The sequence below is a fragment of the Entelurus aequoreus genome, linkage group LG05 (genome assembly GCF_033978785.1).
Source record: "Entelurus aequoreus isolate RoL-2023_Sb linkage group LG05, RoL_Eaeq_v1.1, whole genome shotgun sequence".
Lineage (NCBI taxonomy): Eukaryota > Metazoa > Chordata > Actinopteri > Syngnathiformes > Syngnathidae > Entelurus > Entelurus aequoreus.
The window spans coordinates 40,723,901-40,737,725 of NC_084735.1; the positions used below are offsets into that span (position 1 = coordinate 40,723,901).

Below are 13,825 nucleotides of genomic sequence, written 5' to 3' on the forward strand. Positions count from 1 at the left end.
TCCAAACATCATATCAAAAGCAGTCATTTGTCAAGTGTGATACAAAACCATCAGACAAACAGTTTAAACAGTGAATTGTCTACTGACGCAAAGCTATTGAATGGTGATCGGGTTAATGAAATTGTTTGGAATTATTCAAAAAATCATCCAAGCATATCACAGGTGACAAACCCTCAAACTAGGATTTGCACACTTAAGTTAAACAGCTCTCAGCTGCAGGGTTGTAGTAACACAAAACAACAAATGGTTGCACGATATCAAGGAAGCATGGTAAAAGAACATGAGGGACAGTGTGCTACATACCCACCAGGAATAACAGCCCAGCAGATGGATTCAAATACAAAACAGTTTGCCTTGGGCATATCACCCATGCATGCAAGGACTGAGCCTGAATCCAAAGCAGATAAACAGGCACATCCAAATGATCCAGCACTCTATGTCACAGCAAAGGGGAAATATGAGCCCATTCTTGCAAAACGGGCAATCAGAGGTGCACATGATGGCCAGTCTGAGTTCAACACATCATCGGTACAAGAACCTCACACAGGCCCAAAGTTGTCTTTAATTGCAGCAGGACTGTGCTGCAGTGAGGGGGAACTCACTTCCCTTCAATGCAGTGAGGATGAGGCAATCCTCAGCCGGGATTCAGAATGCAGCCCTGCTGCCCCCAAGCTGGACCCAGAGGGCGCCATCCTGACTCATTCCCACCCGACAGAGGCAGCCATGTTGCTGCCTGCTTCCCCACAGTGCAGTAAATCAGCATCCATACAGCAGAGGCTTGATAGTGTGGAGGCCAGTCTGGCAGCCAACAAGGACAGGATCACTACCTTGTTGCACATCATCCATGACCTGGAGGCCAGCCACAGCACTGCCAATGGGTAAGAGGAAATGTGTGTGCATGTATTTCCCATTGTACTGGAATGTGGTGGTAAAATGCACAGCACAGTGTGTATGCATTGTCCTGATATTTCTGCAGACAGCTCGTTAGATCACCTCTACTCGATTTAATAAATGCATTTAAAGACAATAAGTAAGTAAAAATGTTTATTATTCTACCTTGTTAAATATGAAGGCTCACTTGGTCAGGGCTATTCAACTGGCGGCCCGGGAACAAATCAGACCCAGGAAACACCATACCGACCCCCGAGTTCAGTTAAAAACTTAGGAGACAAACATTTTTGCAGCAAATTCCAAAAAAACACTAGAGTGCTCTTGTTGAATAGCGGAATTTGGACCACTGTAAACACATTGGTAGATACTTGCATTGACATTTCACACTGGCGTAAAGTGGTTTACATAACTGAAGCGTTACTCAAGACACCTTTTAAGTCCTCTCATTTTGGCACTTAAACATTTTTCTGTAATGTGATTTATCAATCAATCAGTCAATCAATGTTTATTTATATAGCCCTAAATCACAAGTGTCTCAAAGGGCTGTACAAGCCACAACGACATCCTCGGTACAGAGCCCACATACGGGCAAGGAAAACTCACCCCAGTGGGACGTCAATGTGAATGACTATGAGAAAGCTTGGAGAGGAACGCATATGTCGGTAAACCCCCCCCCCCCCCCCTCTAGGGGAGACCGAAAGCAATGGATGTCGAGTGGGTCTGACATAATATTGTGAAAGTCCAACACATCAGCGAAAGTCCAGTCCATGGTGGGGCCAGCAGGAACCATCCCGAGCGGAGACGGGTCAGCAGCGTAGAGATGTCCCCATCCGATGAACAGGCTAGCGGTCCACCCCGGAGCAGAGTAGAAAAGAAAAGAAAAGAAACGGCAGATCAACTGGTCTAAAAAGGGAGTCTATTTAAAGGCTAGAGTATACAAATTAGTTTTAAGATGAGACTTAAATGCTTCTACTGAGGTAGCATCTCTAACTTTTACCGGGAGGGCATTCCATAGTATTGGAGCCCGAATAGAAAACGCTCTATAGCCCGCAGACTTTTTTTGGGCTCTGGGAATCACTAATAAGCCGGAGTTCTTTGAACGCAGATTTCTTGCCGGGACATATGGTACAATACAATCGGCAAGATAGGCAGGAGCTTGACCGTGTAGTATTTTATACGTAAGTAGTAAAATCTTAAAGTCGCATCTTAGGTGCACAGGAAGCCAGTGCAGGTGAGCCAGTATAGGCGTAATATGATCAAACTTTCTTGTTTTTGTCAAAAGTCTAGCAGCCGCATTTTGTACCATCTGTAATCTTTTAATGCTAGACATAGGGAGGGCAGTGTCTGTCGTATATACAGTCGTATCTGTGTTAATAGAACCCAGTTGTAGCTGAGATGCATTGTCTTTAATCTCTTTTCTAATGACTTCAATTTTCTTATTAAGGAAATTCATAAAGTCATCTGCTGAGTGGGTGGAGCTACTGGGAGGAGTCCCTTGTTGGGTTAGCGATGCTACTGTACTAAACAAAAATTTAGGATCATTTTTGTTGAGGTGGATGAGATTTGAGTAATATTTAGCTTTAGCTGAGGTAAGCATGCGTTTATAAGTTATTAAACTATCACTCCATGCTTGATGGAAAACCTCAAGTTTAGTCGCACGCCATTTGCGTTCCAGCTTTCTACATGATAACTTCTGGGCTTTAGTTTCTTCTGTAAACCATGGGGTACACCTTTTAGGGGCCCTTTTTTAGCTTTAGCGGTGCTACACTATCAATGGTGTCGCGCAGGGCGTCGTTAAAGTTGTTAGTGAGGTTATCAATAGAGCCCACATAATTTGGGAATGGTGCCATTACCGAAGGCAGTAGGTCAGTAAGAGTCGTCGTTGTGGCAGCATTAATGTTGCGGCTGCTATAGTAGTTATTATTATTATTATTATTAGTTTGTTGACAATGAGTCAGAACTTCGAATTTTATAAGGTAATGATCGGACATTACTTTAGTGTACGGGAGTATCGTAACTTTGGAGGTGGTGACACTCCTGACAAGCACTAGATCTATCGTATTACCGTTGCGATGCGTGGGTTCATTTATTATTTGTGTAAGACCACAGCTATCAATTATAGTCTGGAGCGCCACGCATGGAGGGTCCGATTGGGTATTCAAATGGATGTTAAAGTCTCCCATTATGATTATATTGTCGGCGTGCGTCACTAGATCAGCAACAAACTCTGAAAATTCATTGATAAAGTCCGAATAGGGCCCTGGGGGGCGGTAGATGACAGCCAGGTGCAGAGGCAGCGGTGTGACAAACCTCACAGTGAGCACCTCAAACGAGTTATATTTATTATTTAGGTTCGAGGTAAGGCTAAAGTTTTTGTTGTATATTAGTGCAACACCCCCACCCCTTTTAATGGGACGGGCAATATGCGTTCCCGTATAGCCAGGAGGAGACGCCTCACCCAGCGCAAAATATTCGTCTGGTTTGAGCCAGGTCTCGGCTAGACCAACGACATCAAGATTGTTGTCTCTAATGATTTCATTAACTAATAACGTTTTGGAAGACAATGACCTTATGTTTAAAAAGCCCATATTATAGGTAGTGGGCTGTTTTGAGGAGTTTTTGTTGAAAGTATCCGTAGTAGCAATATTAATAATGTTACGTTTATTATGCGTAGTGCACTTTAAATAATTTCGACCATATCTAGGAATTGATATGACAGGAATTTTTAGATTGTTTGCCACCTCAGTAAAATGCATGTCCACCTCTGACGCAGAAAAAACATTATGTGAGTTGTATATTATTCTAAGAGAATTGCTATGTGTGCAGGGATTATCCAGCCTGGCGCTGGCTAGTTCTAGTTTAACAGACTCCTTATTAGCGCTTCTTTGTGGATTAGCATTTAGCTTTTTCGTTAGCGCCGCTAACAACAACGCCTTTAGCTTTGTTCTTATCCCCGCCCGACATCCCCGCTTCTGCTTCCGAGCGCACCGCTTACGTCTCTTTCGTTGACGGTCTCCGCTGGTAGTGGACGCCGCTGCTTCAAAGGCAACTGCTGGATGTAGCTCGCGAAGAATTCCCAAGCTAGCGAGTAGGTCCACCGTACACACATCTTTCAGCCCAAAATGGCCCGATCTCTCCACATCCAGAATCGTAAGTCGGTCATAAGTGATCACGGAGTGAACACGCTGTGAGCCAGCCATGAAATTGACTGAATTGACGGGTATTTTTGCCAAATCGGTCTACACTTCCAAGAGCGCTCGCAAGAAGCTGCCGCCGTGAAGCGCCGCCATCTTGTTCAACCTTATGTAACTAAGGTGTTGCTGTAGCTTGTTTACTTCAGATGCAGTCAGTAGACATTTGTTCAACTTCTTTGTTTATACTAGTGGTGTTCCTCAAGGCTCCATTTTAGGTTTTCTCTATTCCAACATTTGGGTTATTCAACTGGTGTTCAGTTAAAAAAAACTTGTGACTCACATTTTTGCTACAGATTCTTAAAAGCATGAGTGCTGTCATAGAGATGATCTTTGTCTCCTGTAATGCTGACAAATGGACCAAAATCAAATGTCTACTTTAGAGAATGCTAACTAATAGTAGTTAGCTTTCTGGAAATGTAGCCCCCAAAACAATTTAGTTGAATATCCCTGCGATATGTACTCAGTATAGCATATTTATTTTAAGAGTCCTGCAAGTGCTGTATAACAAAACTTTTTATTCCAATGGTCCAGCAACAGTTTTCTCAAGGTGAAAAAGAAACATTGTGAAAGGTTGTGTATAAGAATTTACTGAATGTCACTGTAAACATAAATCACTGGCATATTCAGTAATTACTGTAAGAATGTAATAATATGGCATTTATTTACCATAATATAACAAGTCAAGATTTTTAATTGAGATGGGAATATGCAGTTATTTAAGTATGACATTTGTGTTTACATGACTAAAGTCAATGGTGGTTTTAGATTTGGGCAATTTCCCAAGGCATCGTTCTCCAGGGGAGGGAAAAAAACGGTTCACATTTATTGTGCTCAATGCCCAGTGCCAATAAAGCCAAACACTGAGAGATGATCAGTGATTATTATCACAAGTCGACGTTTCTGTCAATGTAACAAAGAAGTGGGGGGCTTATGGGGGGTCTCACACAGGGTGCTGTTGAAGCTACAGTAGAACCACCACTGAATTAATAATAAAAAAAAATGTATTATAATAAGAAATCAACTCTAGATTAAAAAAAAAAAAAGATTTACATAAGGAAATAATATTTTTTCCATTTTGCGATGTATTACAAATTTACACATATATGCATAAGTGTGGCAGACTACTTGAAATACTGTTTATTTTTAGCATAATGCCCAATACAAAAATGATTGATGATTAAAAAATGATGTCAATATCGTGTAATGTAACTTCTGGGAGTCCAATTATTTAACTCCAAATCACCTCTGAGCCAGATAACAGCCATTATAGTTGGCTGCTAGCAATGTGTCTCTGTCAATCATTCTCATCCCACATGGACTGTTAATATGTTGTGACTGTCTGAGGTCATATTTGAGAATGTACAAACTGTTTCATGCCATACAATTGATGAGTGCCAAAAGCACTTGTTTACAGTTGGAAAGTTTTGCTGATTTATTATACTCATGTGATTTGTTTTTTTATAGAAGGCGATGCTTCAAGACAGGACAGGATCTAAAAAACTGTTCAACTTGCCAAAAGACTGCCTGTATTGTCTACAGGTGAGTAGTTTTAGGCTTTTAAGTGTTCGGGGGAGCTCTTGAATGCAACGCTTAAACACATTACACATGACCAACACATGAACGTACAACTCTGTTACAGTTAAGAGTAAACAGGTAACAATACATCTAGTCTCTTATTTTAGACGTAAACTTCAAGTAATTAACTACAGTTGGTCCTCTGTTTTTGATGTTTTGTGTTCTGACATTTTGTAGTTACAAACAGTAGCTCATGAATTGATTAAAAACATAATTGTGTTACAAAAGGACTTGATATTTGCTTGAGAACTAGTTAGAGCGTGTCCACTGAAAGAATACAGTAGTCTGTGCACCACACACCACGCAAGAATACAGTGTGTACCTCTACCTCACGTGAGACACACCAGGCATTCTTCCATCACTAAAGCTACGCTGAGTAGGGATAACATAATTTTTAAAGTAAACTTTTTGCCCTTCATTGTGTCTCCCAAGTATAAGGCAGACTCGTGTGGTAGCAGCACGTAAAAGAAAAGGAAAGTGAAGTGAAATTACACATCATAAAGTGTTGAAATCATCTTTGGTTGCATGCCTGGTCTGAGCTGCTCGTTGTGGTCTCATCATTGCCCGAACTAGCAATATTTGAGTGAGTAAACAAACCTCATTTACATAAGTAAGGAGTTTTTTTAGTATTGGTTTATTTAATTGTTGTAGTTAATATTTTCATTTCTGTGTTATATGCTTATATTCTTCATGTGTTCCGTGTGATTTAGAGGTTAATTACGTCCACCAGGTGGTTATGTAAGAGTTAGTTGGCAAAATAACTAAAAGTTATGAGCGGATTTTCATTAAACTTTCAGGAAAGGACCAACTGATCTGCAGAATTGCTGCTGTTGCCTTACATTTTCGCTTCTGTGTGTGTTTGGGTGTGTATGCTAACAACCCAAAACTAACATAGATAGTGGAGAAAGACAAGTGTTCACTCTGTTTTTTTCATTTCCCTATAGATAATTGAAAAAGTTATTGGCAGATGTTCATCTAAATTTCAGGACATGTCAAAAATGACAAAGGGAAAAAATGATTACATTTTAGGGCGGATCCCGATCACTATTTGGATTCAGGACATTCAACCATTGATGAATAGGGCCTGGCCGGGGGCTACGGTTTAATTTCATTCTTGTATTTACTTGTTTTATTACTGTATTATATATGTCCTTCATGTGTTCTCTGTACAGTGTGAGTGGTTTAAGCATTAACTTAGGTATCAGTTCCAACTCATACTAAAACTCAACTTACATCACAGTCTATAAACGTACTCGTTCGTAACCCGAGGACCACCTGTACGGATTTATATCAACATTGCACAGAATGTCTGAAGCCTGCATGTCATTTTCTACAAATCTGGCTATATATCTTTTTGGACACCTATTCCAAGACAGCAAGAACAAGCAGTGCAAAAAAAATTATAGACTGAGACTAACTTTATTGATCCACAAGGGAAATTGTTCCACACAGTAGCTCAGTTACCAAGGATGAAAAGGGTAACAATGGAAAGGATAATGCAGGTATAAAGTAGACTAAAAATGTACCATAGTAGCAATATAAAATATAACATAAATGTAATATTTTCATATTATATATATATATATATAATATAACACATAAACATATATATATACAGTATATATATATATATATATATATATATATATATATACTGTATATATAATCTGAAAATATATATAACATAACATATATAACATATATATATATATATATATATATATATATATATATATATATATATATATATATATATATATATATATATATATATATATATATATATATATATATATATATATATATATATATATGTTATATATGTTATGTTATATATATATATAGTATGTTAACAAATTGTCCTGTGTGTGACATGCTAAGTTTAAAATAATGATTATAGAGAACTTTTCGTACTCAGAGGTTTCAACTCTAGTTTGCACCCTTGAGATAAAACATTGCGTCAGGTGGAGCCAATACAAAAATAAATCCTAATCAACTGAACCAGCAATTCTGTTTGTGGTGTAAGACTATGAAATCAAAAATTCCTTTGATCTTTTTAAAAAACGGTTTACAAAAAAGGCTCGTGCACTACAAAGCCAAAACTGAGACACCTTATCTTGAAAGATTCTTCTTTAACTATATATTTTCTAAATTGCTTTGGCTATTCTCTGATATATGTTGGTATCTTGTCCTTGACCGTGCTGACAATTGACAAGGCACAAATCAAACGATATCATAAATTCTAGTTGTGGCAGGTATGTGTGCCATAGTCACACATACCACAAACCGCTAGTAAGATTCATGGTAACGTAGAGTTGAACTTTCAGCAAGAGATCAAGTGTCTTTGAAAAGTGTGTTTAATGTGCATCTGTTTGTTGTTCTTTTAGTGTGGAGTACGACTTCAGACAGCAGGAAAGGTGCTTCTTGGAGGTTGTAAATCATCATTCAGCGAGAGGAAATAAGGCGTACCACGATCACCAGAATGCTACCCTAAAGTTCAGTTTGCTCAAAAAAGCCATGAAGAATGTGAGAAAGTCCAAGAAGAAAAGTAAAAAGCTCTACAAGATTCTCTTGAAGTGGCTGCCTAAAAAACTCCAGCATGTTTAGAATTGTTTACAGTACTAAGATGTTGCAGTGATGTAGAAGGATTTCAACTTTTACCTGGATTTCGCAATTCAAGTTTTTTCTAAACTGCACTTTCTGGGGGATTCTGCCCATCATCCACAATCCTTATGTGAGACAATAACACACATACTGTATCTTTCTCTTTTCTGTGAATTCTAAATAGTGAAAAACTGCAACAGTAAGGCAGCCTATAATGCCCTCTAAAAAATGCACATGCACTAAATAGTATATATGTAATGTAGTAACAGGATCAATCATTATATCATGTAATATTTACAGTATTTTGGTCATCTTAAGCGTTACTGGAACTTATTTCCTTGGTGGATTGATATGACAGCGCGCATTGCAACAAAATTCAGAATAACTCTCATTCCTCTGATAAAAAAATTGCTTCCGAGCGATGTTGTGGTTATATAATGCTGCGTTCCATTTGTTGAGAGCCATATAAGATCAAGATGGTAGCATGTGGATTTTCAAAGTTGACCAACTTCCCGGCTTGGTACCACAACCGTCTACTATACAGGTGAGATGCATGATTTATGATCTAGCATTAGCTTTTATTAACTCAAAGGCAACATTTTTATTTCATAGTGGGTCGCAAACAATGTTATAGCTTGGTTATATGTAGGTCAGAGCATGTAAATTGAGCGTTGTAAAGCGTTAGATAAATCTTAATTACTAGTGAGCCACCTAACCTTGTTCTAGCGCAGGGGTAGGGAACCTATGGCTCTAGAGCCAGATGTGGCTCTTTTAATGACTGCATCTGGCTCTCAGATAAATCTTAGCTGACATTGCTTAACACGATAAGTAATGAATAATTCAGCTGGTAATCACAGTGTTAAAAATAACATTCAAAATATAAAACATTCTCATGCATTTTAATCCATCCATCCGTTTTCTACCACACCTGTTCAAGAAGTCGCATTAATAGTAAGAAGTATTTTATTTATTATTGGTTAGCTTCAGAATAACAATGTTATTAAAAACAATAAGAGACTTATTATACTCTAAAAATGTTGGTCTTACTTAAAAATGCACGCATCTAGTTGTATTCGGTGTTAAAAAATATTATATGGCTCTCACGGAAATACATTTTAAAATACTTGGCTTTCATGGCTCTCTCAGCCAAAAAGGTTCCCGACCCCTGTTCTAGCGGCTTTACTTTTTAAAACTCACAAACAGGAAAAATGTTTTTGTCTCACATATTGTGGATTGTGGATGATGGGCAACATTCCAAAAACATGCAGTTTTCCTTTAAGAGGTTGTTGTTGTTGTTTAAGTTCATTTCGAACATGTATACAGTTTCAATATGATACATCACATATTTACATTTTCTCATCACAACATGTCCAAAAAGGAGCAGATATAGGAGTAGGTCAGTTGGATATTTATTTTTACTCAAATGGTAAAAATATAGCATTTTTAGCACATAGAGTACTATATTTGTGGAGTGGCCGTAAGAAGCAAAAAAATCCAAATAAACCAGTTAGTCCTAGTAATAACAGTAATTCCCATTAAATTATTCATTTGGACCCCCACCAATAAACGTGAAGCTACCTATGTCCTCACTCATGAACACATTATAATGGCACTGTCTGTGAATACAGATTGTCGTTACGACAACGTACAGTAGATGGCATTAATACCTCATACGCACCTGAAGCCTCATCATTAAGAGTTGCATGGATTTCCTACTAATAATAGACATACGTTCAAATCCAGAAAAAAACACAAATCCAAGAACATTTCTTTGTTACATCACAATCAACGTGGAATTGATCCCAGATGTCTGCTTGGTTGGGCACGCCCAGACCACACCTCCTTATAAATATGCAAATTGTATTGAAATAAGCCAGGATTCAGAGGGTAGGAGGTGCTTCTTTGTCTGTGTTTTAAGCATTTAAAAAGAGGGTTGAGAATGTGAGAATGCTGTGCGCTTCAAAATCTGCACCCAGGCTAAAATAAATAATTAATGGTCGAGCACCAGGAAGAAGGTGAAGAAGAAGATGGGTGTGCATGGCCAAAACAGACGGACCAAAAAATAAAGTTGTGCTGCACCCTGTTTGAAATGACAGTCGCTGCAATGATACGTAAAACTTTAGATGAGGTCGGTGACTCTATATTACCCCCAATATAAATATGACATGTGTAACTTGCAACAAAATGTGTTCCTACAGTCAAATTAGTTTTATGTGAGTTTTAAGTCATATTTGGTTTGCAATCATTTAAATTAAAACATGCCAGCACATCAAAAAGGATTCAAAAGACATTGACTCTTGTTTCTTTACTCAATATGTTATTACAACACAGGAGAGCTTCTTGCTGTAGCAGTCGTACGTGACACAAAGGCGGGTAATTCCTCCATGCTGCAACCACCGGCCGCTACTGTCCGCTCGACTGGCCAAGCACATGTGCTGGAGTCACAGAAACACATCGTGGCAGCAATAGGTGGCAAAAGTATTGTCTAGATCAGACCTGGGCATTCTGCGGCCCGCGGGCCGCATCCGGCCCTTTGTACGTCCCTGTCCGGCCCGCGTGAGGCCAATTATAAATTACAAAATACATTTTAAAAAGCATCTATTTCGAGTGTGCAATACAACAGTGCTGCTTTTGTTTTGAAAAGCGTTATTTGTATTACTTCCGTGTGGACGTATGCTCGTGCGTGCAGCGACAATCACAAATACAAAATAAATTAAAAAAAACAACTTTGTCGTGCGCCCTGCGATGAGGTGGCGACTTGTCCAGGGTGTACCCCGCCTTCCGCCCGATTGTAGCTGAGATAGGCTCCAGCGCCCCCCGCGACCCCAAAGGGAATAAGCGGTAGAAAATGGATGGATGGATGGATCTTTGTCGTGCGTGCAATACAACTGTGCTGCTTTTATTTTGAAAAGTGTTATATGTGCGTATGTCCTGTGAGGGAAGGCGCACAGCGGTTATCCCCGAGACGCTAAAAACAGAAAAGTTGATGACGAATGGCGTGTTTTAAAAAAGACATGGACTGCCAAGTAAAGGTAAAGCCGTGTGCTTATTTGTGGTACACATGTTGCTGTGTTTAAAGAATATAGTGTAACGACCTGCTGAAGTAGATGTTGTCTTCTTGAGTTGCGTAAATGAGAAGTGAGGAGACGTGCGTGTGGAAGGAACGAGATATGTTGAGCTGTGTTAGTTTAGCTTGCTCAATAAAAGTTTAAAAATTGCATCAGACTTGCTGTGCACTTCTTCTGGACGCTACAATTGGTGTCAGAAGTAAAACTTTGCGCATACTGCACTGCTTGTGTGCTACGTCATCGGGAGGTACGTGCCACGTGAGGAGCTCGCCGCACAGAGAGAGAGAGAGACAGAGAGAGAGAGAGAGACAGCGTTTACAGGTGCAGCCAGGCTGCTTGCCCCGGGGGGAATTCCGCCCTCAATGAAGACTCCCAGGTTTGATGGCAAGGCGAACTGGGAGGCATTTCATCCCACTTGTGACATCAATAGTAGCGTCCAGAAGAAGTGCACACCAAGTCTGACGTTCTTTTTAAACTTTTATTGAGCATGCTATACTAACACAGCTCAACTTATCTCGTTCTTTCCAAAAGGAAAACCAATCCTCACTCCTCATTTCCGCAACAGCAACGCTTCCTCCTTCTTCGCCAATCACCTTACAGACGTGCTACGTTCACAACAAAGAGGATGCAGGATGAAGTGACAGAAATTGAAATTTTTGTATTGTAATATACATCAGGAAGTGTTGTGTAAGAAAGTGTTAAAAATAAAACCATCAAAAGCCATCTGCTTTTGTATAAAGATAAGTTAGGTTAAATGAAAATATTATTATTATTATTATTATCTATCTTACGGTATATCAAAAATAATTTGTGCAAAACTTAATTGAAATATTGCCGGTGTGGCCCTCCAGCAGTGCTCGGGTTGCTCATGCGGCCCCCGGTAAAAATTAATTGCCCACTCCTGGTCTAGATAAATAATATACATCCTCACAAATAACATGATGCATTAAATGCATTGGCCAAAAAGGAATGTTGTGTCCTTGCCTCAATCTTTTTACATTCTCGAAATCATGCTATATGTTGGCAAAGCCCGAACGACCACCTGTGTGTCACCAAAGTATCTACGGCCTGTAGAAATGTGCCTCCGTAAAGCATGAAGTTGGCGTGACCGCACATTTCCACGCTCATTTCACTCTTGATACATCCGAACTTTGTCGTGAAAAAGGGCGTACGGCAGGTTTTGCTGCGTACGCAAGCTTAATACATGCTTGCGTACATTTTCTGGTCTGCTCATTGTCATTACAGTTGGGGAATATCCAGATGTGTCTTTTTTTGTTGTTACAAATTTAGCTACTCATCCTAATCTTATTGGAAACTTTTGGAGATTCTAACAGAAGAGCTTGGCTCACTCTTCCCAAAAAAGCAGCAGGTGCAGCTGTCGTAGCACTCACATATCCAAAAGCATTTACAGGCTTGCCACCTTTAAAAAAACAGAAGAAAGTTCATTTGTATTTCTAAACATCATTGTTGCATTCTTTGTTTTGCTCACCTCCACAAATAGATTGCACTTATGTGGGAAACACTGATTTTAGTGCATAACTTTGCACCACAGTGGAAAATCCAAATCTAATTTAGTCGTCACTAACTCATTGAAATAAGAAAAGTACATGCAACAAATGGTAAAAATGACTAGTAGCTGCATGAACAGCAACACTTTCCACAAACGTGGGCGACATGCCTTTCCAAAAATATTATACAGTAGAGTAAAGCCTTCTTTATCGTTGTTAATTGGTTCTTGGCCTGCATGGTGTTAGATAATTTTCCGCAAAGTAGGAATCATTTATTGTAAATCCAATATATTTTATAGGTAGAGCATAAAAAACCTGTAAACAAACTCCCTAATGTTTACCAACATTATGAGAGACACCTTTTAATGACCTTTACACTCTTTTAATCCAATATAATAATGCTGCCTGAGGCTGAGCAAATCAGTGTCTACTGATGGCAGCCCGCTCTGTTTGGTTTTGGTTTGTGGCCAATAAATGCTAATCAAGCTTCTTCAATGCTTCAAAATGCTTACTTTAAGCTAAAAATACAGTACATAGAATATGCTTAAAAAAAAGAACGAATCAGCAATAGAGTGAACCCACAAACTTTGAATTACATGTGGTGAGGAACAAATGGATCATTACAACAAATTACAACATCTACGGTCCCCTCCAAGGTTTCTAATTGTCATCCCATTGGGTTGAGTTTTTTCTTGCCCTGATGTGGGATCTGAGCCGAGGATGTCGTTGTGGCTTGTGCAGCCCTTTGAGACACTCGTGATTTAGGGCTATATAAGTAAACTTTGATTGATTGATGATTGATTATCATTATGGATAATTACAATTACAAAAAAATAGCTTATAAGTAACTCTCTTATAAATGTAAGGCAGTACATTTTGTATGAAGTACTAAATGTTCTGAAATTGAATAGTAGAGTAGTTGAAGCAATTCGATAGCTAGTAAATACACAATCAGTATTGCAGATACTTTGTATACTGAATTACT

General features: G+C 39.0%; 1 protein-coding gene across 1 annotated transcript; it reads left to right on the top strand.

Moving 5' to 3' along the window:
• Nucleotides 1–267: 267 nt before the first annotated feature.
• On the top strand, nucleotides 268–11,252 carry LOC133649939 (uncharacterized). Its single transcript, XM_062046655.1, has 3 exons — nucleotides 268–878; nucleotides 5,550–5,624; nucleotides 8,048–11,252. The coding sequence occupies exons 1-3, from the start codon at nucleotides 268–270 to the stop codon at nucleotides 8,265–8,267; spliced, it is 906 nt and encodes a 301-aa protein (XP_061902639.1). The 3' UTR covers nucleotides 8,268–11,252.
• The last annotated feature ends 2,573 nt before the right edge of the window (nucleotides 11,253–13,825 follow it).

Bases quoted from the DNA above. Each gene is read 5' to 3' on its own strand.
- LOC133649939 (XM_062046655.1), top strand. From the start codon at position 268: ATGGTAAAAGAACATGAGGGACAGTGTGCTACATACCCACCAGGAATA. The intron at 879-5,549 runs GTAAGAGGAAAT...GTTTTTTTATAG, and splicing joins AGCCACAGCACTGCCAATGG to AAGGCGATGCTTCAAGACAG. The intron at 5,625-8,047 runs GTGAGTAGTTTT...TTGTTCTTTTAG, and splicing joins ACTGCCTGTATTGTCTACAG to TGTGGAGTACGACTTCAGAC.